The sequence below is a fragment of the Artibeus jamaicensis genome, unplaced genomic scaffold, assembly GCF_021234435.1.
Source record: "Artibeus jamaicensis isolate MK-2021 breed Jamaican fruit bat unplaced genomic scaffold, CSHL_Jam_final contig_3290, whole genome shotgun sequence".
Taxonomy (NCBI): Eukaryota; Metazoa; Chordata; class Mammalia; order Chiroptera; family Phyllostomidae; genus Artibeus; species Artibeus jamaicensis.
The window spans coordinates 1,666,174-1,692,758 of NW_026521779.1; the positions used below are offsets into that span (position 1 = coordinate 1,666,174).

The following is a 26,585-nucleotide window of genomic DNA, read 5'->3' on the forward strand; positions in this document are numbered from 1 at the left end:
AGTAATGTTTTCAGGTTACAGATTTTTGTGGGAAGGGAAGAGATTTTTTTTTAATCAAATTCATGTATTATTGGCACATAAAAATTACAGAACTCAGGAACTATAAAGAGACAGGAAATTTCAAAAGTTAAGATAGTGACTTGTTAATCAGAGCCACAAGATTAGTGTTCATCCATTAACCAAGTTGGCAAAATAAGCTATCTGAGAATCTAAATGCTCTTATCACCTAGATGAGATAGGCCCTTTTAATTTTATTTTATTCTATTTAATTTCTAATTTATGGTTGTTAGAATACAGTTGTCTTCATTATCCTGCCACCACTATCCTCCCACCTCCCATCCCCACCTCCCACTCTCCATCTTCCCCCCTTTGGCTTTGTCCGTGGGTCCTTTATACATGTTCCTTGATGACCCTTTTCCTTCTTTTCCCCGTTATCTCCCTCCCCACCATGGTTAAATGAGTAGATTAAAAAACCGTGATACATTTACACAATGGAATAAGACATAGCCAAAAGAAAGAAGGAGCTCCTACCCCTTGTGACATCATGGATGGAACTGGAGAGCATTATGCTAAGTAAAATAAACCAGGTGGTGAAAGACAAATGTCATGTGATCTCACCTGTAAGTGGCACTTTTAACTCTGGCCAAGGTTTAGTGCTGATATTTTTCTGGAATACCTGAGCCATGATGTAGCATCTTTGCCTCACCCCTCTGACAGTGTGATTGTTACCACGTGTGATGCCTCCAGCCCATGTTCAGAAACACCTGGAGAACCTTAAAATGTTTTGGATTTCTTGAAGGCAATTGGCTGGAAGCATTGCTCCTTACTTCACACAATATGAGGCTGTTTTATGAGAATTAAGGACATCAATGTCTTAGAAAAAAAATTTTTTTTGCCTCAGTATCAGGAAGGGTCTTGTTTCTGTCAAGCAGTTAATTGTTTTGATATTATGGACACTCGGGACCCTATAATTAAGTACCATGCCAGAGAATGCTTGGACAACATAGCCGCTCCCTGCTTTTGTATTAACAGGACCTGATTACCCTTTGCAGTGGTCCTATATTCAGCTAAGATACCCTGTTTTCCACCTTCTCTTGTAATCATGGACAGTTGGATAGTGTGTGAAGTTGGTAAATGGGAATCCTGGAATGCTTGTCAGAGCCTTCCCTTTCCTATTTCCTTTGTGTCTGGAATTTACACATCACAACAGGGCTCCTGCAGTTGGCATGTCTTTGAAGACCACATACTATGGCTAGGGGAGCAGAGAAATGAAATGAACCTTTGTCTCTCATATTAGCCTGGAGACATCGTGCTCGTCCCACTCTCTAATGATGGAGATACAGTGATCCCTAGGGGATATGATACTTTTTATTTTTAGTGTTTTTTGTTAATGTAGCCAAATTTGATCCTAACAGCAGAGAATCCTTTGTTTTCACTGGAATTTTCAGTGGTATCAGGGGCTCAGTGTTGGCAACTAGGTAACATTTCATGGTAGATAATTTGTTTACTCATATAATTATTCTTCTAGTTTTATGTCTCCTTTACTCTCTTCTGCCTCCATACTTGTCCTATACATGTAAGGTGTTTTGCTTTATTTTATGTATTGCATATAGATGTGTTATGTAAATGAGTGAAAGAATAAATAAATGTTTTTTTTCAAAGGACACTGTGTCCTGGACTTTTGGTCCATGACAGCTGTTCTCCCATAAGTACTCTCTGAGGTCTCCTTATGCACATACCTCTGTGGATGTGAAAAAGATCCACAGGATGTGAGAAATGTTTCCCACGTCCATCAGGTACTAGATGGAGAAGAATCTAGTTCAAATTCGCACCTCCCTGACTTCAAGGCAGTGCTTTCCTCACACTGCAAGGCTGCCTCACTCTGTCAATTCTACACACACACACACACACACACACACACATGAAATGCTCAAGTTGAAATAGAGCAGAGCCCTGAGAGTTGAGCAGATGTAAGGAAGGGTCAGTTCCTACTGTGGGAGGAGAGAGGTTGTGGGATTGTGCTCTGAGATGGTAAATGGGAAGAAAGGGTCTGAGAAGGAGTAAGTTGCAAGAATGCCCTTCGGGCTAGGGATGCCTAGTGTGCAGGATATTGGACCAATCCCTTCTCACATCATCCACCTGACTTCTCTCAAAAGGCACAGTTACTGAAAGCTGTCCTTCCCTCCATGATGCTTTCCCGTAGTACTCACTCTGGCATCTCCCAATGGCATCACTTGATGGATTTGGCTCTACTGGTCCATCCTTCCTTGGGCAATTGATGTTGAAAGGGCAATAAATGGGGATCCGGTGCTGGATTTCCAGAGTAGCTGGGCATCTTAGAGAGGCACAGAGAGGATGCTCTTGACCAGAGGCTGAGGAGGTGTAGGTGAGTCTGCTGAGGGAGGTCCAGAGGTTGAGTTCTCAGAGCTCCTCATTAAATAAATTGTTTTATTGTCACTTAATTCTCTAAGCAATTCAGCTCCCTTGAAGTCAAGGGACCATATATATAACGAAACTCTCTGCCAGTTCAGTCTTCATAGACTTACCTTAGTGGCAAAACACATAGCCCTTCCTACTGATGAGCCCAACCCCCACAGGCTCACAAGCTAGTGCTCAATCCACTAGTAGCACCAGCCAGGGCAACAGTCACATTTTAAAACTCACATGGATATAAATATATATATTCTGGCCCGCTAGGCTATTCTGAGCATTCCTTTACAATAGGAAAGAGTACTTTAAATATAAAATCAGTACCTGATAGTGACTCAGGGCAGGCACTGCCAAGCATATTTTTTAAAATTTTAATTTTATTGATTATGCCATTACAGTTGTTCTATTCCCCCCCTTCATTCCCCTCCAGCCTCTACCCCCCACCCCCACCATTCCCCCTTTAGTTTATGACCATGTGTCTCAAGTTCTTTAGATTCTATATTTCCCATACTATTCTTGCCCTCCCCCTATTTTCTACCTACCATCTATGCTACTTATTTCTGTACCTTCTCCTCCTCCCACTCCCCTGTTGCTAACCCTCCATGAGATCTCCATTTCTATGTTTCCGCTCCTGATCTGGCTGTCCTTTTAGTTTGCTTTTGTTTTAGATGTGGTTGTTAATAACTGTGAGTTTGCTGTCCTTTCACTGTTCATATTTTTATCTTCTTTTTCTTAGGTAAGTCCCTTTAATATTTCATATAATAAGGGCTTGGTGATGATGAACTCCTTGAATTTGATCTTATCTGAGGAGCACTTTATCTGTCCTTTCATTCTAAATGAAAGCTTTGCTGGATAGAGCAATCTTGGTTGTAGGTCTTTGGTTTTCATGACTTGGAATACATTCTCTTTCCAGCCCCTTCTTGCCTGTAAGGTCTCTTTTGAGAAATCTGCTGACAGTCTGATGGGAACTCTTTTGTAGGTTACTGTCCCCTTATCTCTTGCTGCTTCTAGGATTCTCTCCTTCATTTTAATCTTGGCTAATGTAATTATGCTGTGCCTTGGTGTGTTCCTTCTTGGGTCCAACTTCTTTGGGACTCTCTGAGCTTCCTGGATTTCCTGGAAGTCTATTTCCTTTGCCAGATTGGGGAAATTCTCCTTTATTATTTGTTCAAATAAGTTTTCCACTGGTGGTTGTTTCTTTCCTCCTTCTGGTACCCCTATAATTTGGATGTTGGAGAGTTTAAAGATGTCTTGGAGGTTCCTAAGCCTCTCCTCATTTTTTTGAATTCTTGTTTCTTCATATTTTCCTGTTTGGTCATTTTTTTTCTTCCTTCTGGTTCACTCCCTTGATTTGAGTCCCAGTTTCCTTTTCATCATTATTGGTTTCCTGTTAAATTCCCTTCATTTCAATTAGTTTAGTCTTCATATGTTCCTCTTATTTATGACTAAAATCAACCAGTTCTGTGAGCATCCTGATCACCAGTGTTTTGATCTGTGCTCCTGATAGTTTGGCTATTTCTTCATCACTTAGATTTATTGCCTCTGGGGCTCTGAGTTGTTCTTGAGTCATGTTTTGATCTATTTGTGCTTTTTACGTATGAGGAGAGGACCCTTAGGTGTTCACCAGGGCCGGGCTGCCCGGGGTGCTGGTTTGTGATGCTGTATGTGGGGGAGGTGTCAGAGAGGGAGCAATGGCAGTCCTCTCAGCTCGCCCCCTGCCTGTTTATCTGAGCGCAAATGTGGGAGCCCCCTGCCCTGCGCCACGCGGTCTCAATGCTTGTCTGTTCACTGGTTTATCTGTGTGCAAATGCTCGACTGACCACAGCCAGCCAGCTGTGCCTCTTCCCTGGGTCTGCCCGTAGCTAGCCTGCACCTGCGATGTATGCCCTCAGCTGCCTGTGCACTGCTCGTGTCAGGGGATATTTTTTGCCAGACCCACTCCGCTGCTGGCTTCACCCCTCTCACCAGTTTAGCTGAGTGGTTCATTATTTTCGGACTCCGTATTGTCGATTTTCTGTGTGGTTTGGTTGTGTTTATTGTTGTTAAAACTTTATTGTTTTTAGGTTTGGTTGTATGAGGACACAACGTGTTTCTACCTACGCCTCCATCTTTGTGGAATTCCGGAATAGCACCTATTCTGAACCTTGACCACAGTGAAATAGTACACACTATACACTCTCTCCACACACACCACCTGCTCCCACAGCTGCAGATCCACCAAGGTGACTACAAAAATGGCCCCTATGAAACTTGGGATAAACCCTTCCTTTGGCCCAGATTTATTGAGATATAACTGACATGAAACAGTGTATAAGTTTAAAGTGTGCAATGTGATGATTTGATATACCTGTATATTGTGGTAACCACAATAAGGTTAGTTAATACAGTATGAGGGTGTGTGTGCATGTGGTATGTGGTTGGGGTGGGGTACATTGCAGCCTCTTGAGGGGTGGCAGAGCTTTCTTTGCCTTGGGAATTAATCCCTGTCCACTCTTGTGGGCTTAGCTAGTTTATGCTTTGTCCACTCAAGTCCAATAAAAACAATAATGCACCATATGTGATTTCAAATTTTTGAACAAACACATTAAAAAATAAACACAAATAGATCTAGTGCACTTACACAAAAATTTATTGAACTCATGAAATTCAACTTTTTTTTTCTCACTCAAGGACATTTTTTTCATCGCTTTTAGAGAGAGAAAAGGAGAGGAAGAGAGAGAGAAACATCAAAAACTTCAATGTGTGAAAGAATCATCAATTGGTTGCCTTTCACATGTGCTGGACTGTGCATCACCTGTGCCTAAATTGGGGAGTGAACTCTAATCCCAGAAACCAATTCCTGACCAGGAAGTGAACCTGCTACCTTCCAGTTGCAGGACTATGCAACCACTGAGCCACACCAGCCAGGGCAGAAATTCAACTTTAAAAAAATGTATTGTTATTATATTACAGTTGGTCTAATTTTTCTCCTTTGCCCTCTTCTGCCCCTGTTCCCACAGTCAGTCTGTACAGTTGTCCATGGGTCATTCATACACGTTCTTTGACTAGTCCCCCTTCCTTTTACCATTATCCTTCTCCTCCCTCCCCTCTGGTTGCTTTCATTCTGTTCGATATTTCCATGTCTCTGATTCTATTTTGCTTGTTAGTTTATTTTGTTCATTAGGTTCTTCTTATAGGTGAGATCATATGGTGTTTGTCTTTCACCAAGTGGCTTATTTCACTTAGCATAATATTCCCCATTCCCACTCATGCTGCCGCAGAAGGTAGGAGTTCTTTCTTTCTGCTGCATAATATTCCATTGTGTATCACAGTTTTTTAATACACTCATTTCCTGATGGGCACTTAGGGGGTTTCCAGCTGTTGGCCATTGTAAATAATGCTGCTATGAACATAGAGGTGCTTAAGTTCTTTTGAATTGGTGATTTGAGTCCTGGTTGGTGTGCCTCAGTGGACTGAATGCTGGCCTGGGAACCAAAGAGTCAATGGTTCTATTCCCAATTCGGGCACATGCCTCAGTTTCAGGCCAAGTCCTCAGTAGGGGGTGGGTGGGAGGTAACCATACATTGATGTTTCTCTCTCTCTTTTTCTCCTTCCCTTCCTCTCTCTCTAAAAATAAATAAATATAATCTTAAAAAAGTGTTGGTGATTTGGGATTCTCAGGGTAGATTCCCAGCAATGGAATCACTAGGTCAAAAGGCAGTTCCATTTTTAGTCTTTTGAGGAAATTCTGCCAGCACTTGTTATTTGTTGGTTTATTACTGATGGCTGTTCTGAGAGGTGTGAGTGGGTATCTCAATGTGGTTTTAATTTGCATCTTTCTGATGGTTAGTGATGTTGAGCATTTTTTCATATGTCTATGGGCCATCTGTACGTCCTCTTTGGAGAAGTGTCTGTTCAGGTCCTTTGCCCATTTTTTAGTTGGGTTGTTTGTCTTCCTGGTGTTTTGTCATAGGAGTTCTTTTTATCTTTTGGAGATTAAACCCTTGTCTGACATATCATTGGCAAATATGCCAATGCCATTGGCATATAGTTAATTCGTTTTCATTTTGATGATGGTATCTTTAGTCGTGCAGAAGCTTTTAATTTAATGTAGTCCTATTTGTTTATTTTTTCTTTTACTTTCCTTGTCTTATGAGATATATTGGCAAAAGTATTGCCACATAGGATGTCTGAAATATATGCATAGAACATGTATGCATAACATCTAGACACAGACAACAGTGTAGTGATGGCCAGGCAGCAAGGAGGGTGAGGGGTAAGTGGAGGTGGGCAAAGGTTGGGGAGAATGGGGACATATGTAATAGTGTCGACAATGAAGAATGTGGAATGAGTGATTGTGTTTTAGAGTAAGACAGTTTAAAGAAGAGAATAAGAATTGCTAAATTCTGAGTAGTGGTTATCTTCGCATGCATTGAGATTGAAAAAGGATCAGAAACAGAGTGACTCATTTGTATTTGTAAGTTTTAATTTTTTTTAAGAATTGCAATGTGAACAGTGAACTGAATATACTACTTATATTAAAACACTTTAATGAAAAATTTCAAACATTTACAAAGTCAGAGAACAGAGAAAAACCAACTCCCATTTGTTCATCACCTTAACTCAAAAATGATCAACTCCAAAATGAGTTGTATTGTCATCCCATGGAATGAGCTGGCCATACATGCCTGAGAGTACACGATTTTATCAGTAAACACTTTGGTGTCTGTCAGAGACAGGGATCTTTAGAACAGGAATATATTATCAAACATGACGATTAAAAAAAGTTTTTTGCATAATCAAATATCTAGTCAGTTTTCCAATTTGTCCAACTGTCTTGCTTGTTTGTTTCCTGGTTTCACATCTGCTTTGATTCAGGATCTTTATAAAATCCATAATTTGCAGTGGTTGATCTATATGTGAAGTCAGTTTTAATCTCAGCAGCACCTCCATATTTACATAGGTGTGGCAAGTGATGATGATGATGATTGTGTGCTGAATTATTTTTGCAAGGAAGGGGGTTTTTATAAAGTTGAATTGCAGATGAGGCAGGTCCCTTTCTGACTTCTCTAAATTTGTATCCTTTCTGTTTTTCTTGGACTTTGGGTTTTGATCTTATTTTTGACAAACCAGGGCAGACTAATTCTGGTTCTGGTCTTCATCCAACATGCAAATGCCTCCCATACTGTACTCTAGAAAATTCCAAACATGCTGTGACAATTCCATCGTTTTATACTGAGTAACTTTCTTTATATGATTTAAGCCTAAATGTGTTATCATGCAAACATCTATGTCATTGTGCTTTGCCTTCACCATCATAATACAAGATCTGAACAAGCAGGGCATCACCTGTTTTGTTCACCTTTCTATTTTCACAAATGTATGGGAATGTCTGTGCACTTACATAGAACACATTTAAGTAAATGTGAGGTTACAGAATGACAGGAATGGCAGGGAGAATGAAATTAGAGTAACCAGAATGATTTTCAAGCAACTGTATCAAAAAATTGAGTGGAACATCAAAACTAACAGAAACAAGACATGAAATAGTAATAATTTAATGATATCAACATGGATTAGCAATTAAGTTGGCAAAGGCATAGATGTAGAAGGTGATGTCGAATGTTCCTAGACATCGTGGCAAACGGCAGATGCTCAGCAATTAGTTGTTGAATGAATGGGGAATTAAATCTTAGTATATAAGTACATTTAACACATGGAAAGTTTGCATCTCAATATATTTGGAAAGATTGGATTGTTGAGTAAGAGCTGGTAAAATAAGTATCGAAGTGGAAGCAAGTGAAGTTGACCACTTATATTACAAAAAATGAGAGGGATTGCCCTATTCACTGGAAGGCTAACCAAACCTTTTTAGGTGAACAGATAAAAAAACTACATATTAATTTTTATGGGTGGGCCAAACCATTGTAATCAAGTCAAGAGACTCTGAAGTAAGAAGACAGACATATTTAACTCAATAAGATATAAAACATTTTTATTGCCAAAATGTCTCCCAAGAGTCAGCTGAGAAACAATAATTGTGAAAAATAATTTGAAAGGCTGATAAAGAGAACCAACTATATGGGAAAACATATTTGCCAATGATACCTCAGACAAGGGTTTAATCTCCAAAATATACAAAAAACTTACATGACTCCACTCTAAGAAGACAAGCAACCCAATTAAAAAGTGGACAAAGGGCTTGAACAGACACTTCTCCAAAGAGGACATACAGAGGATGCAGAGACACATGAAAAGATACTCAATATCAATAGATATCAGAGAGATGCAAATTAAAACCATAATGAGATACCATTTTACACTTGTCAGAATGGCCATCATAATTAAAGCAATAAACAACAAGTGTTGGAGAGGTTGTGGGGAAAAGGGGACCTTAGTTCACTGTTGGTGGGATTGCAGACTGGTACAACCACTATGGAAAACAGTATGTAATTTTCTCAGAAAACTAAAAATGGATCTGCCTTTTGACCCAGCAATTCCACTGCTAGTACTACACCCTAAGAATCATGAAACTCCAATCCAAAAGAACCTATATACCCCAATGTTCATAGCAGCACAATTTACAATAGCCAAGAGTTGGAAGCAACCTAGCTGCCTGTCAGTAAATTAATGGATCCAAAAACTATGGTACATTTACACAATGGAATTCTATGCAGCAGAAAGAAAGAATGAGCTCCTACTTTTTGCAACAGCATGGATGGAACTGGAAAGCATTATGCTGAGTGAAATAAGCCAGGTGGTGAAAGAAAAATACCATATGATCTCACCTTTAACAGGAAGTTAAACAACAAAACAAACAAGCAAACAAAATATAACCAAAGACACTGAAATAGAGAACAGGCTGACAGGGACCAGAGGGGAGAGGGGAGGGAATTTCAGTGGAAAAGGGGAAGAAGGGTTTACAGGAACAAGCATAAAGGACACGTGGACAAAAACTAAGGGGGGGTGGAAATGGGAGGAAGGTAGGTACCACTGGGGGGGGGTGGGATGGGATGGGAGTAAAAAAGAGAAAACTGTACTTGAACAACAATTAAATAAATGTTTTTAAGAAAGAAAGGTTGATAATTGTGGAATAATAGGCATATACGAGCTTATAATACTAATATTCAAATGGCCATCATATATGAATTATGGATCAAAGTCAGTAATAGTTTAGCAGACAACAAAAACATTTCTTTCACACCCATCAGCCTGGAGGAAACTTAAAGAGCTGGGGCTGGACTATTAAACAGGTAGCAAAGGGGTGCTCTGTTTTTTCCTGTCAGAACTGTGAAGTGTTACAACATTGGGAGAACAGTCTGAAGGCAGCTACACACACTACAAGGACCTGTGTCCCTAGTGCAGGGCTTCTCAGTCTCTGCAGGACTGATCCTGGGCCAAGTCTTTGTCTGAGGGGTGGTCTCTCCCAGCCATTGCAGGATGTTCAGAGCATCCCTGGACTTTACTGACACCTCCCATGTGACAGCCAAAAATGTCTCCAAACATTACTCAGTGTCCCCTGGGGGAACATTATTATCTCTGGTGGAGAACCATAGTTTTAACGTAACAATCTCAAAATATTTTCATATATTGTTATAATAGCAATGTATTGAGAAAGTATGCATTTGGCTTTCAAGTGTGAATAGCCCAGCTAAACTGTGGAATATTACACAGACATGGTGATAATGAATGAGCATTGCTCTAGTTGATTGGAGGGAAACCATAGGTATTGCTGAGTAAGTAAGAATATTGGACATGTAGAAAAAAAAAACTGAATCATGTAAAGAGCATTTCTGATGGGCAGGATGCTGCTCATGCATCTGTACAAAAGTACATGAGTGTGTATGTGAGCATAACATAGGAAGAGAAGTTTAAAAAAAACTAACCACTTATGGGATACAGATCATCAGTAGGAGTAAAATTAAGGGAAAATAGGTTTCAAAATAATTTTTGAATACAATTGAGTGAGAATCAAAAATTAACTTATTGAAAGACACCAAGTAATATTTTAAGGATATTAACATGGGACCCAGTAGATTTCCAAGGACTTGGAAATGAAAAAATATAATAGAGGGGTTTTTCAAAATGCAGAGGAAGCAGTCTCTCAGTTATAATTTCTTATGTAAGAGAGATGTATTTTATACTTACCTGGCAGGAGAGATACCATGTTGTGAAGGTGGTTTTCCCAGGGTGAGGCTCACCCATTGCACTCAGGGTGTGCTGACCCCTGGGATTTCCCCAAATGTGGGAAACTCAGCTGTGTGATTTGTGGTAGTGGGGGACTGTGTTTGTGCTCTCCCCTAAGAAAAAAGGTAGATGGATTTAAATGGGACACTTATGGAAGGAAAGATGAGCTTTAGTCAAATGTGGATATAATGGCTGAAGATGATGCAAGGTTTAGAAATAGATTGAATCACAGAAGGCCAAAAGGAACAATAAGGGATAATAGACATAAAAACAAGTTAGAAATATGTATAAAAGATGATTTATTAGCACTAAGTATAAGAAGAAAATTCTGGCATTTGTTTTCATATTTGAAGACAGCATTCCTGGTTACTCTGTCATTTTAACTTGTTCCAGACAACTTGTGTGTATTTATTTACTTCATTTTCAATTCTCTGGAGCAATTTATTTTTTAAATGCTGAAAATAGTATTAATTTTTAATTTCTCTTTTAAGTGTACTTTAAAAAAAGATTTTATTTATTTTGTTTTAGACAGAAGGGATGGGAGGGAGAAAGAAAGAAGGAGAAACAGCAATGTGTGGTTACCTCTCTTGTGTCCCCTACTGGGGACCTAGCCTGCAACCCAGGCATGTGCCCTGACTGGGAATTGAACCCATGACCCTTTGGTTTGCAGGCCAGTGCTCAGTCCACTGAGCCACACCATCCATGGCTCTTTTAAGTGTTCTGACATATGATAGTGCACTTTCTTTTTTTAATTTTATTTTTCAATTACTGTTGACATTCAATATTATATTAGTTTCAGATGTACAGCATAGTGGTTAGATAATCATATAATTTACAAAAGGATCCCTCCAATATTTTCAGTATCCACCTGACACCATGCTTAGTAACTAAGTTATTACAATATTACTGACTATATTCCCTATGCTGTGCTTTACATCCCTGTGACTATTTTGTAACTACCAGTTTGTTCTTCTTAATCCCTTCACTTTTTTCAGCCAGCCCTCTAACCAGCTCCCCTCTGGCAACGTCAGGCTGTTCTCTGTTTCTAAGACAGATAACTATATCTAAGGTCTCTCAATGGGGGTTCATTTCCCTGCAACCAGGAGAGATTTAAAGGACATGAATGTTTCTGTAGGAAAACTGAAGATTCTGGTCCACGTGACTGACAGGACCCTGAGCTCCCACGTCAGTCAGTCTTTGATTAGAAATGATGGATGGAGTCCTGAGCCTCATGGAGATAATGATGGATAACACTGACAGTGATCACTCACCATACCTTCTGTGGTTATGGGAAATTTAGAAGGGGGAATATATTGCTTTATAGCAATGACAGGAGTCATATTATAGGGAGCACTGGAAGTTTTTAACTAGAAACACAAAGATAATTCAATAAAAAAAATAGAACAATGCTAATGAGTTCTTTACCCATATCTATTATAAACCCCTTTACACATGGACACCAATCTTTCTTCCTCCCTTTTTTAAGTTTACTCTTTTATTGTTGTTCAAGTACAGTTGTCTCCATTTCCTCCCACCACTCCCCCCTCCCCAGCCATCCCCACCTCCCACCCTTGATTACTCATGGAGACCAATGTTTCATGCTCCTAGATGCACATCATGAGGAAATATATTTTTCACAGTAATTACAAATTAGACTTCACTGTATTGGAGGTCACCTGTGGTTCAAAGGTCATGTTAGGTCAATTTTATTAAAATCTGTCTTTCACTGAAGACCTGTTGGAGACATGTATTTGGTAACTGTTTTGCAAAGGGCTTAGGGGGGACTGTGAACACTGAGCTGAATAGGAACAGGATCGTAATGAGGAGAATAAAATTCAGGGACAGGTTATTAAACACACTGGTGTGTTAGAGTCTACCTTGTCAAGAAGAGCAGTTAAGACATAAAGATGTATATAAAGGAATGTCAGACATAAAAGTGAAAAACAGTGGTTTCTGATTTCCTCACTTATAAAATTGTATAAATTTCCTTGATAACTAAGTGTACTTTCCCCCATAGGAATAGTACAATTCAGGATGATTCTTTTAGTAGAAAAATTATTTCATATGAAATATGTCATCTGAGAAAAATCATTTAAAAAAACCATGTTGTCTCATTAGGTAACTGGGATTTTCTAAATACTTCTAACCCATGATGGAAACAAATTTGGGAAAGTAGAAAAAAAATGAAGGGAAAAGCTGTGGGGTGTAAGAGAGAAGAAAGCTTAATAAAGTGAGTTTCTGAGATTGAATAGAAAAGTTAAGGTAAAAGAAATGGAAATTCCAGGAAATAAATAAAAAGAGAAGGTTCTATTTCCTTAGTCTGAAAATAACCACAATAGCTGACTCTGAGGCTTTGACCTCAACAATTACGGGCACTACTTCAGTCTTAGGATGGTTTGCCTGTTGGTCATTTCCTTCACAAAAAATGCTGTCAGAGCTTGTTTGATGTCTTTGTTCCTGAGACTGTAGATGAAGGGGTTCAGCATGGGTGTGACCACAGTGTACATCACTGAGGCTGTTGCACTTGACTGTGAGCTGTGGGTACTGGCAGAGCTGAGATACACACCTAGGACTGTACCATAAAATAAGGAGACAACTGAGAGGTGAGATGCACAGGTGGAAAACGCTTTATACTTCCCCTGAGTTGATGGGATTGCACATATGGAGGATACAATCTTAGAGTAAGAGTAAAGAATCCCAACAAAAGGACCACCACCCAGCAGGAGAGCTGACAAATACATCACCATGTCATTAAGAAAGGTGTCAGAACAGGCGAGCTGGATCATCTGATTGAGCTCACAGAAAAAGTGGGGGATTTCCAAGACTGTGAAGGACAGCCTCAATGCTATTAAACTCTGTAACAAGGAATCCAGGGCACTTGTGATCCAGGACACCAGGACAAGCAGTCCACAGAGCCGGGGATTCATGATGACAGTGTAGTGCAGGGGGTGACAGATGGCCACAAATCGGTCATAGGCCATGACGGTCAGGAGGAAGTCATCCAACCCTGAAAAGAGTAGGAAAAAATACATCTGGGTGATGCAGCCTGCATAGGTGATGACTTTGCTCTGTGTCTGGATGTTCAGCAGCATCTTTGGGATGGTGGTGGAGGTGAAACAGATGTCTACCAAGGACAAGTTGGAGAGGAAGAAGTACATGGGGTTGTGGAGGAGGGAGTCTGAGCTAACAGCTAGCATGATGAGCAGATTTCCCAACACAGTGATCAGGTACATGCAGAGGAACAGCCCAAAGAGGACGGGCTGCAGTTCTGGTTTCTCCGAAAATCCCAGGAGAAGAAATTCTGAAATTTGTGTACCATTCCTTGGTTCCATACAGTGGAGGTGACTAGCAGGAAAGAGGAAAATAATATGATTAATTCACAAAAAATTGGAAATGCTGCCATTTATATTGTCAGTCAAAAATTAATTTAAAATAATATGTATGCATATGGTCCCCTTTCAGGAAATCCATGGTGCCACTTGTCATACAAAATTTTGTATTGATTATCTTTTTCCCTAAGGCATCATGTATTCTCCATATTTTAATGAGAAGTTTTTCAAGTGTTTCAAGAATGTGAATTAAATACCATATGATCTCACCTTTGACAGGAAGCTAAAGAATAAAACAAACAAGCAAACAGAATAAAAACAAAGACGCTGAAATAGAGAACAAGTGGGCAGCGACCAGAGGGGAGAGGGAAGGGAACTTAAGGGGAAAAAGGGGGAGGGATTTTGAGGAACAAGTATGAAAGACACAGAGATGAGGACTGGGGGGGGGGGGGGAAGGGGAGGGAGGGGGGGAGACCGGGCGGGGGGGGGGGAAGGGAAAAAAATGTACTTGAAAAGTAACTAAATAAAATTTAAAAAAAAAAAAAAAAGAATGTGAATTAAATGCAGACAATATTTCCCACATTGTCCAGGCCATGATTATAGGGTTCTGAAGAACGAAATTTTCCACAAGGCCCGTAAACAAGATGGTATTAGTGCAGAGAACTCAAGTAAGAAAGGGAAGGGGATTATTCAAGGTCAGTTGGGAAAGTGTGTGCTCAGCAAAAGAATGGGCCCGTGCAAAGGCCCTGAGGAAGGTGTTTGTTTTAATGTTCAGCCTGAGAAAGGGAGCTGGTGTTGGCAGTGAATGAGCATGAGGAAGAGGAGGAGAGAAGGTGTCAGACACATTGGAGTGATGTAGCCTCGTTGCTGCTGCTGCTGTTGAAACCTGAGACACAGGGACTTCCTTGTCCACACTCCTCTTACCCTTGATTAATCTTGTTGCAAATGTGTCCCATGAAGGAGACAGATCCCCTCCTCAGTACCTCCTCTTGATTGAGTTCTCACCCCTGTTTGTAAGAGTTACTTTGCTATACATGCTCCCTCATCCCCCTGTTTTTAGGACTGTCACAAGCACAAGTCACACACGTGCACATACACACACATACACACTATGACCATTGTTATATTATTTGCATGTCTTTCTCAGCCCTGGCCATACTGACTCAGCTAGGAGTGGCTACAACCAAGTTGGCCAGATTGTTGCCCTGCACACTGTAGAAATGTTTCCCAGCAATTCCTGTCCTATACCTCCCATGGACAAAAAACCTTGGGCTCTATAGTGGAATGGCCATGTTCTGCTCTGTAGTTAAACAAACATTAAAAAAATCTGTTCATATCTTGACTGTTGTAAATAATGTGCAATGAACATAGGGATGTCCATATCGTTTTGAATTAGCGTTTTTGTTTTCCTCAGATAAATACTCAGAAGTAGACTTGCTGGGTGCCCATCAATAGATGAGTGGATAATGAATGATACGTACATAAATATATATAATGAATGACATTTATACAGGGTGGAGCAAAATAGGTATGCAGTTGTTCATATGGAAAATAATACAGTAATGAATAGATAATAATACAGGAATAATCTCTGTGTTTCACATACAACATAGAAACAGAGACAATAAAAAAGTACGACATTTTGCCATTTGCAGCAACATGGATGGGCCTAGAGGGCATTATGCTAAGTGAAGTCAGACAGAGATAGACAAACACCATATGATTCCCCTTACATGTAGAATCTAAAACAAAACAAAACAGAACAAAACAAATGAACAACCAAAGCAAAACAAAAACAAACAGATACACAGAACAAACAGAGTCTTGCCAGAGAGGAGATGGTGAGGAAATGGGTGAAAAGGGTGAAGTGGAATAAGAGGTACAAACTTTCAATTATAACATAAATGTCATGGACATGTAGTGTAGTATAATAGCATGGGGAATGCAGTCAGTAATATCATAATAACTTTGCTTGGTGATGGGTGGTTATGAGACTCGTGGTGGTGATCACATTGTAAGGTGTATAAATGTCAAATCACTATGTTGTACACCTGAAATTAAGGTAGCATAACTGTACTTTAATAATGAATAAAAATAAAATAATAGTTGTAATTCTGTAAAAATCTGAGAGAAAAAAAGAGCGAGGAAAAAAAGAGAAAGAGAGAGGAACAAAATAAAATGGTTGAGGAAACAATGATCTAATAAGCTCAGGTTTGAGGAATAAAAGTCTTCCTTGGTTTTGGCTGCACTTGAACCCTGAACACATTACCCTGATGTCCAGCAAAAATAATAAAAGAATACAAACAAACTTGTCTAGAAGACAAAAGAGGTGACACCGTGATGGTTATCTTTCCATACTGCACAGCTAGAGCAAAGGGATGAACCGACATTTCACAAAAGAAAACATGTAAAGTGTAGCAAAATTGGTGGTTCTTAAAATCAAGCAGAGAAGCCTTGTTTTTTCTGTACCTATTTCATAATTATTTGACTGGCTCATTTTTATATGGTCCAATAGGGGATGAAATTGGGTCCTTTTTTTCTATTCTCATGTGGCATCTTTCCTATGACTTCTTGGGCTGTGGGTTTTGATCTCTTTTGTGACAAACCCAGCCGACACACTCTGGTTCTGGTTCTGGTCTTCATCCAACATGCAGAATCTCCCCAGACCATGCTTTGTAAACCCTGCCCACATCGTCACAACTCTATCAATTTAGACAATAGAGCCTTCTTTGTATGATTCTGCCTAAGGACATTATTTCAACACACATTCATTTCATTTTTTCTCTGTCCTTGCAGTTGCACTGATTGATCCAAAGAGCAGGGACTTCATCCACTTTGTTCATTTTGGGTTTTTCACAAAGGTATGTGAATAGATGTGAACTCATACAAGAACCAAACTAAGAATATGAAGAATAAAGATAAAATGAGACCAGGTTAAAGTGTAAGCAAAATTGAATTGTCAAAGACTTAGACCAAAAGAATTCATTCATTTAAAAAAAGATTTCATTCACTTATTTTCAGAGAGAGAAGGGAGGGAGAAATAGAGGGAGAGAAACATCAGTTGGTTGCCTCTCGATTGCCCCCAAATGGGGGCCTGGTCCTCAACTCAGGCATGTGCCCTGACAGGGAACCAAACCGGTGACATTTTGGTTCCCAGGACAGTGCTCAATCCATTCAGCCACACCAGCCAGGACAAGACATAAAAGAATCTAATATATACTGTTCCTTGAATGTTCTGGCACATAGCAGGTGCAGTTATTATTCATTTAATAATTCCAGAACTAGGTGTCAGTATACATGGACATTTACCATATGACAAGGTAGTAATTGAATTTAATATGTGTTATTCCACTTTAGATTTATTAAATAACTTTTTCATGTGAATACTCAGTATGAGAGAAGATACTGCAAGGTCTGTCTCACTGACTGCTGCTGCAAGGTGCTGTCTGCCTCACTGGTTGGATCTTTTCAATGAATAGAAAGCAGGCTGAAATACACCCTATCTTAGAAATTTAGTACAAATGCTTTCACTTCACTGAACCACTCTCCACACCTAAGTCTCCATTTCATCTCTGAAAACAGCAAAACTTATTGAGAAGTGTTTTCACTTTCCTGCAGCCATTTCCTGCATCTCACTCATTGTGCAGCATCTTCCCACTGGACTCCCAGGCCCATCACCTAATTGTCAGCTATGTCCATGGAGTGCAGATTCAAACAGATGCATCCTTATTAACATGTTAAGTAAATTAACTATAAATTAGTTCCTTAACCAAGAATACAAACAGAGATATCTGGTCTTGGGGCTGGGCTGATTAGGGTCGCAGTGATGCAGGTAAAAGTTCTCAGGTTCCAGATACTCTCACCCTTTCCTGATGTACGTACCAGGCTCTCAGACTCCCCTGGATGGGTTTTCTGAAAGGAAGATCTCTGTGTGCCAGTCAGATTGCTCCCTGGATGGTGGGTAATGGAAACTGAAGCTCTGTCTCACACAAGACAGCAGGAAGGACTGAAGCATCAGTTCCTGAGCCAGATTTGGGAATTAATAACAAGAAACATTCTGCTTAGCAACGCAGGAGCTGAGGGGCTGCACAGGGAGATATTTATAGTCTCTCTATAACTGCTCATCAGGCACATTTCCCTCATGGTATTCCACCTCTAAGTACCTGATTTCTCCCTGGGCCTTTGGAATTCACAAAGGAAGCTTTTCCTGATGATTTTCTGATCCCAAGTGACCAGAGTAGAAGAAGTTAAGTCAGTTGTTATTTCTCCTTGTCCTTGATCTTCCTGTTTTCCAGAGGTCTGACTTCCTCCACCTTATCCCAACTCTGAGTTAACATTTTCTCCAACATTTGAGATGAAGAAATCTCTCAGGACCAGGTTCCATTGACCCTTCTCCAGAGCATTGCTATCCCCTCTTCAATGAGTGGGGAGCTGTGTTCCTTTGACATGCAGTCCTGGGCACCACACTCTTTTCCTTCCTGACACATTTGTGAAAATAATAGGGATTTTGACTTCTTTCATAACGTAAGAGCTGTCATTTAGTGCCTCATTATAAAATATGTTAATTATGAGAGATAGACTCAGATATACTTATACCACATAACCTGAGCTTAGCATCTTTTTTTATTTTAAAGATTTCATTGATTTTAAAGAGAGGGGAAGGGAAGGAGAGAGGGAAAGAAATATCAACATGTAGTTTTCTACTGGGTTCGTGGCCTGCAACCCAGGCATGTGCCCTAGGCTGGGAATGGAACCAACAACTCTTTGGGTCCCGGGCTGGCACTTAATCGCCTGAGCTGCACCAGCCAGGGCTGAGGTAAGCATCTTATGAGCACAACCTGATCAAAAATTTTGAAAAGTCTATTGCATGAGATAGTATTGTTATGAACTCTATTCCCCTTTGCAGAATGGGACTTGAAGGGGTTTAGTGATCTACCTACTGATTGAGGGGTGGACAGAGTAAGAGATGGGCTTCTTTTTTAAAAATTTTATTTCATTTTTCATTGTAGGTTTTACAAACTTAAAAAATTTGTTTATTTTTTATCATATTTTTACGACCATTTGTTCCTCTCACACTCCTTTCCACCTCCACACCCCATCCCGTTACCCATACTTAAAAAAATTTTTTTGTTTGTGTGAGATTCTCTCTCTCTCAAATAAAGTTTGGGAAGGAGAGGGAGAGAGAGATTGAACATGGATTTGTTATTCCACTTATTAATGCACCCATTGGATTTTTTTGCATGTGTCCTGTTGGAGATGGAACCTGCAACCTTGGAGCATTGGGACCACACTGCAACCAATGCAGTGCAGGCCAGGGCCACAGAAGGGCCTTGATTGGAATTTGTCAGGTTGCTTCCAGTTTTCAAACCCTGGGCCAGTGATTCCCAGCCTGAGGTGATTTTGCACCTGGGGATGTTTGGCAGTGTCTGGAGGGAGGCTGCTAAACACCTGTAATTCCCATCACAAATGATTATCCTTCCTCCACTGTTAACATGAGAAGGCGAGAAAGCGTAGCCTAGACCAGCACTTCTCCAACTTCAGTGTGCATACAAATCACCCAGGATTCTAGTTCTTTTTGCAGATCTTGGTATGCCAGAGATTCTGAAAATCAAATAATCTCCCAGGTGGTGTTGATGCTGCAGTTCCTGGCCTGAAGACCACTCCTTGACCACCAAGGTGGTGGCTCAGTGTCAGAGTCTAGTGAAAGTTGTTTTAGGCCTTCTGAACCAACATTTCATTTGCATGTAATTTGAATGAATAGTGTATTCACTTACTCCAGAAGCTGTTATACATTCTGAGTTTGGCTCTTTGGGATAAAGACTCTGGAACAACATTGAATAAAAAGCTTCTGAAAAAGACTTTGTCCATTTTGAAAATAAAGACCTTAAAATGACACCAAATAAGGTATTAAAAAAACCCCTTATAGTAGATAAGTAGGATCCTCCAAAAGAGGTCTACATCCTAATCCCCAGAACCTTTAAACATGTTATTTTTATACCAAGGGTGGGGGGGGTCATTAAAGTAGTAGATGGGCTACTTTTGCTGATCAGCTGAATTTTAGATAAAAAGTTGGATGATAGTTGTGCAGTGGGACTAATGTAATCACCATGTTCCTATTACAGAACAGGCCCGGGGGGATATATGATATACTATTACTGAAAAGGACCCCCCCTTTTCTCCAGGGATTCCCCCTATAAGTTCACTATTCCCACCACCAGAGGAAAGACAACTCTCAATGCTAGAGATTTCTGAAAAGGAAAGGAATTATTTATTTAAAAGCTATACAGACTTAGGGTAGTGACTTAATGTCTTCATTAAAATATTAAAGTCCTTTAGATTACCCACAGACACACACAGTCCTTCCTTCTGCCTCTGTCCTAGTCTGGGGTACTGTATCTCAGGAAAAGAATAGAAGTCCATGATTCAGGCTCCCGGCACCATCAGCTGTGTCGCTGCCACAATCTGCAGTTAATCCAAACCCTTGTGGTACCTTCTTATGGCCCACTAGCAAGAGACCTTTCACCCCTTTTCTTCCAGGCAAAGTCTCTCCTGTTTCCTAAGCCACGTGGAAAAAGGGAGCACCCCAAAGCCACGGAGTCCCCACTCTGCCACAGCCGCATAGTTCTCCCTCTACTGGCACAGCCGTGGCAAAGGCAGAGCTCCAGTCCATGCTCTCTCTCTTCATGACTTACTATGTTGTCCTTGAAAGCTGTGTGAGTAATGACCCTCATGTTTTCCTAGTTTTCTGATGGATGTAGCAATTATTATCAGGACCTTAAGGGCCAGTCCAGCCACTACTGTAGTCTGAATAATGAGCAATAGGACCCAGCCAGTGCCCCAGGCCTTCCTAGCCTATAGCACCACTATCAATAGGCTGAGACTTAAACAAAACAGTGCTCAAGTCTGCATCCTCAGGAAGAGCAGTTAAGGTAGAGATGTAGAAAGAAAGGGGCACACAAAAGTGGGAACAGTGGTTTTAGATTTCCTGGAATGAAGGTTTGTAAATGATGTATGTAGCCAAGTGCAGTTTTGTCCACCTGAGTAATACCACTTGTGATTATTTGGTCTATACAATAAGAACAAGTTACATGCAGTGATGTGCATCATTGGAGAAGTTATTCTTAAATCCCCATTGCCTGTGAAATAAACAGATTTTAGGTGTTTGTGATTAAGGTCGGAAAACTGTAAGGATAGAAACAAAGCAGAGGGAGAAGCTGTCTGTATGACAGAGCAGAAAGCCCAATTTAAGTGGTCACTTAAACTGTGTGGAGAAGTTGAAACAAACAAATGGGAATCCCAGCAAATAAATAAAAGGAGCAAGTATTAAAACCAGAACCTGATCGAAGAGTCACAACATCTGGCTCTGAGGCTTTGAGCCCTGCAATCATAGGCATTTCTTTAGCCCAAGGATAATTGGTCCCTTTATAGCTGCCATCCCAGTTAGTCTTTTCAGAGCCCCTTTTATGTCTCTGTTCCTGAGACTGTAGATGAAGGGGTTCAGCATGGGTGTGACCACAGTGTACATCACTGAGGCTGTTGCACTTGACTGTGAGCTGTGGGTACCAGCAGAGCTGAGATACACGCCTAGGCTTGTACCATAAAATAAGGAGACAACTGAGAGGTGAGATGCACAGGTGGAAAAGGCTTTATACTTCCCCTGAGCTGATGGGATTGCTCGTATGGAGGACACTATCTTAGAGTAAGAGTAAAGGATCCCAACAAAGGGGCCACCACCCAGCACCCCAACTCCAAAATACATCACGATGTTTTCAAGAAAGTTGTCAGAACAGGCAAGTTGGACCATCTGATTGAATTCACAGAAAAAGTGAGGAATTTCCAAGTCTGCACAGAAGGATAGTTGTAATACCATTATGCTTTGCAACAAGGAATATAGGGAACTCATAATCCAGGACACCAGGACAAGCAGTCCACAGAGCCGGGGATTTATGATGACCGTGTAGTGCAGGGGGTGACAGATGGCTACATACCTGTCATAGGCCATTACAGTAAGGATGAAATCATCCAACCCTGCAAAGAGTAGGAAAAAATATATCTGAGTTATGCAGCCTGCATAGGTGATGGCTTTGTTCAGTGTCTGGATGTTCAGCAGCATCTTTGGGATGATGGTGGAGGTGATACAGATGTCAACCAAGGACAGGTTGGAGAGGAAGAAGTACATGGGGGTGTGGAGGTGGGAGTCTGAGCTGATGGCCAGGATGATGAGCAGGTTTCCCAACACATTGATCAGGTACATGGAGAGGAAGAGCCCAAAGAGGACAGGCTGCAGTTCTGGTTCTTCTGATAGTCCCAGGAGGAGAAACTCTGAAATTTGTGTAACATTGCCTGGTTTCATGCAGTGGAGATGACTACTAAAAAAGAGGAAAATAATATGACTAATTCACAAAGTGTTGGAATGCTACAATTTATATTGTCACTCAAAAATTAATTTTAACATATTGTCTATAGGTATGACCCCCTTTTGGGAAATCCCTCATGATACCTGTGATATGAAAGTTTTATATTGATCATCTTTCACCGTAAGGCATCACATATTCTACAGGGTTTTTAAAAACTGATTTTATTTATTTATTTATTTTTAGAGAGAGGGGAAGGGAGGGAGAAAGAGAGGGAGAGAAGTATCAGTGTGTGGTTGCCTCTCACATAGCTCCCACTGGGGACCTGGCCTGCAACCCAGGCACATGCCCTGACTGGGAATTGAACTGGTGACCCTTTGGTTCACAGCCTACAGTCAGTCCACTGAGCTACACTAGCCAGGGCGTATTCTACAGTTTTAATGAGAACTTTTTCATGTGCGAAGTGGGACCCACTAAGCCCATAGGTATATTTATAAAATATTGTGCATTTATTTTTACATATTTAAATTTCAGTCACCTTCAAAGTGCTCTCCATTAGGTGCAATACACCTATCAAGATGTTTTCCCATTGTTCAAAAAAGTGTTTGAGCTCATGCATTTTTAAGCCTTTCAGTGCTTCTGCTATTTTTTGTTTCACTTCTTTCAGATTGCCAAAACGTTTCCCCTGGAGGGTTTTTTTCATCTGGGAAACAAAAAAAAAAAAGTTGTGTGGGGTGAAATTGGGTGAATAGGGAGTGTGGGGTAAGGCGGTCATGCTGTGTTTGGTCAAAAACTGCTGAACACTCAGTGCAGTGAGGGCAGGTGCACTCGTCAAATGCATTGGAAGAGTGTTCAAAAATGATTCACAGAAGCCAAATACAGACTCTCACAACACCAGCAGATTCACTGATACAGATGGGTTCCTAGAACACTTACTTATCCAGGAAAGCCTGCAGTACAAGGTGTCCACTCTAAAAAAGATAATTCCACATTTTTGGGTCCCCCCTCATATTTTAGGAATGTAAATTGAGCACCAACCATGTTTTCTGCACTGTCCAGACTGAGTATTGCGTGCTGAAGAACAACATTTGCTACAAGGCAATGATGAAGAAAGAACACAGAAGCAAATAATAAAAATATATAGCATTTCAGTCAGTGACAGGTGGTATGATAAAAGGAAGGCAGGTATAAAGAAATGAACTGGGTATTTAATTTTTTGCAGGTATTTATGCAAGACCCCAAACAAAATGGCATTAGAGTGGAGAGCTCCTGTAAGAGAGCAAGGAGATTTAAGGTTACGTGGGAACATGTGTACCCAGCAGAGGGATTGGTCTGTGCATTTGTTTTAATGTTCAGCCTGAGGAAGGGAGTTGGTGTTGGCAGTAAATAAGCATGAGAAAGAGGAGGAGAGAAGGTGTCAGACACATTGGAGTGATGTGGCCTTGCTGTTTCTGCTGCTGCTAAAACCTCACACACAGGGACTTCCTTGTCCACACTCCTCTTGCCCTTGATTAATCTTGTTGCAAATGTGTCCCATGAAGGAGACAGATCCCCTCCTCAGTGCCTCCTCTTGATTGAGTTCTCACTCCTTTTTGTAAGAGTTACTTTGCCATACATGCTCCTTCATCCCCCTGTTTTGAAGACTGTCACATGCACAAGTCACACACATGCACACACACACACTATGACCATTGTTATATTATTTGCATGTCTTTCTCAGCCCTGGCCATACTGACTCAGCTATGAGTGGCTACAACCTAAGTTAGCCAGATCGTTGCCTGGTACACTGTAGAAATGGTTCCCAGCCATTTGGTTCTGTCCTTATCCCTCCCATGTACAAAAAACTTTGGGGTCTATATAGGGATGGCCATGTTCTGCTGTGTATTTAAACCACCATTAAAGAAATCTGACCCTTTTCCCACTCTACCCCCTCATCAGAGCCTCCCCTCAACTCTTGACCCAATTGTCATTCCTACACCTATGCCCTATTTATTCGGTCACCCTTGATTTTCTATGGCCCAACAGTAGATGAGGCAGGCCTTTTGGGGCATTTTTTGTTATTCTTGGGCTTTGGGATTTGATCTCTTTTTTGACACATTCAGTGAGCACACTCCTGTTCTGGTTTCATTCCTTGCACAACATACAAAGACACCAGGTCCCCAGACCATTCACTATACAATCCTTCTCAGGCCAGGTAATCTGTCCCCTTTGTTCGCATGCTGTACCTCCAAGGGCCTTGTGTTATACACATGCTTACTCCTCATTTAATACAAGATCAAATGAGAAGAAACCTCATCTGCTTTGTCCACTTCAGTGTTTTCACAAAGGTGTGCATTTATATAGAAATCAATTCTTAGAAAATGGAATTTTAAATGGGATATAAAAATAATACAGGGAAAATATACCCAGATTAAAGATAGTGAATTCAGAGGATGGTAGCAGAGTAGGTGGAAACTATCCTCACCTCCTCCCAGGAACAAACTGGAATTACAACTAAAAGAGAGCAGTATGACTGAATACCCAATTGAAGGCTAACTTAACAGGAGTCTTATACTAAGGATTCATAGAGGAAGCCACATTGAGACAGGTAATAGGGCAAAGATACAAAAAGGGCTGTCCCCATTCCCACAGGCTATGGCTGAGATTCCAGAGGGATATCTCAGCTACAAAGGTTCCCCCTGAGAAGGATGAGGTGCCAACCCAAAGTTGAGCTCCCCAGCCCAGAGCACCAGAGCTAGGAAGAGATGCCCACCTAAGGCCTGGCTATGAAAACCTGTGGGGATTCTGTCTGCCAGGGAGAGATGGGAGTCTGCTAGAGACCCAGGTGCCCTCTTTAAAGTGTCAACACACGAAATCTCATTTGCTGCCAGTCACCTGGGGCTCTGGCAAAGGAGGGGAGGAGAGGACTAAAGTCCCGTGAAGAGACAGGTTTGGGGCTTTATCTGGTGGACAGAGCTGAGGGGATGGCACCTGGAGCCCCTGGCCTGAGTCACTCTCCTGCACTGCAGATGCCATCTTTCTCAGGTGGAGCAGGCACTTCCATGGTCTCAGCCTGGGTGAGGGCAATAGCCCCACCCTCTCAACTCCCTGTTGCCCCACTCTGTGGAACTTGCACCTGCTGAGGAGACAGCTGTCTGAGTCAGGCTGTAGAGGTATGGACAGACTTGGGGGTGTCAGTGTGGCCTTGGGATGGGCCCAGTCTCCTCACTTTCCTGAGAACCTCACTATCCACACTTTCTGTGCTTCCCATGGCTCCACACTGTCAAGGTAAAAAACAGGGGCCATTTTTCCTTCACATGCCTGACTGGTGCAGAGCCCTCCCTTCACACGGCCACTCATGGTCTGTTTGGGTCTGATTAACGCTGCTGGCCTCACTTTGATGACTCCCTGAGACCCCACCCCACTACAAAAGTGTGTGTGAATGCCCAGTGGATGGCAGCTAGACTTGTTACACCCTGGACATTTGCTGAGTGGTGACAGACCCAGCACTGGCACCGAGTTTTAACCTGTATTAATCTGGTGAACACCACTTGCCTCTTTCTTGTGAGTCACTGAGAACTGACCTGTGTAACTCGAACACCACCAGAAGCTCTTTCAGTGACTGAGCCTAATAGGCAGTTGGCAGGCAGAGGCAGATCTCGGGATGCCTTAGGACTTTAGCTCACTGCCCTGGACCTGGTGGTAGTAAAAACCAGTCTTGGTGCACACTCAGGCTCAGCAGAAGCACTCAGAAATTGGGGATTACTTTGTAGCTCCAAATACATTGCCCTAGGCAAGTCATGGGCAGCAGCTGACACCGATTCACATCAGAGTCCCTCCAAGAGGCCCCAAACCAAGACACCCAGTGGCCAGCTTCAAACAACATCAGTGCAAGATTCAGTTAGCTTCACAAGCAGCATATCCAAAGGGATACCTCGGCAGTCACCAGACCCTGCTGAGGCAAATTCTGCTTGATGTGGTCAGCACCTGAACAGCCTGTGGTCGGGGTTGATCCTCACAGTCAGCCAGCTTGTTGGTCAAACTCATGGATGAATGGGCCAATATCAATCAATCAATTACTACAGGAGGGCACACATAACTCATAGAAAGGACGTTGCTGGTGCCCCAGCTCTGGCGATCAAGGAGATGGCATCACGGGGTTCCACATGACACCTGCTACAAAAGACCATCCTGCCAAGACTGGAGGTCATAGGAGGTCTACCTAATATGTAGAAACAAATACAGAGAGGGAGCCAAAATGGAGAGAAAAAGAAATAGGCCCAAATGAAAAAACAGGAAAAATCTCCAGAAAAAAAAAACTAAATGA

At 41.3% G+C, this 26,585-nt stretch overlaps 1 protein-coding gene, 1 non-coding gene and 1 pseudogene across 2 annotated transcripts; 1 reads left to right on the plus strand and 2 right to left on the minus strand.

Moving 5' to 3' along the window:
* Positions 1-10,549: 10,549 nt before the first annotated feature.
* On the plus strand, positions 10,550-10,712 carry LOC119043125 (U1 spliceosomal RNA). Its single transcript, XR_005081367.2, has one exon. It is a non-coding gene; the product is annotated as a U1 spliceosomal RNA (small nuclear RNA).
* A 2,259-nt stretch (positions 10,713-12,971) lies between these two features.
* LOC119043124 (putative olfactory receptor 7A2) lies at positions 12,972-17,940 on the minus strand (annotated as a pseudogene).
* A 3,369-nt stretch (positions 17,941-21,309) lies between these two features.
* Positions 21,310-22,287, minus strand: LOC119043123 (olfactory receptor 7A10-like). The gene has a single exon (XM_053663780.1). The coding sequence runs from the start codon at positions 22,276-22,278 to the stop codon at positions 21,310-21,312; it is 969 nt and encodes a 322-aa protein (XP_053519755.1). The 5' UTR covers positions 22,279-22,287.
* Between the last annotated feature and the right edge of the window lie 4,298 nt (positions 22,288-26,585).

What these genes read in the sequence shown, in the direction of transcription:
- LOC119043123 (XM_053663780.1), bottom strand. Translation starts at nt 22,278, where the DNA reads ATGAAACCAGGCAATGTTACACAAATTTCAGAGTTTCTCCTCCTGGGA.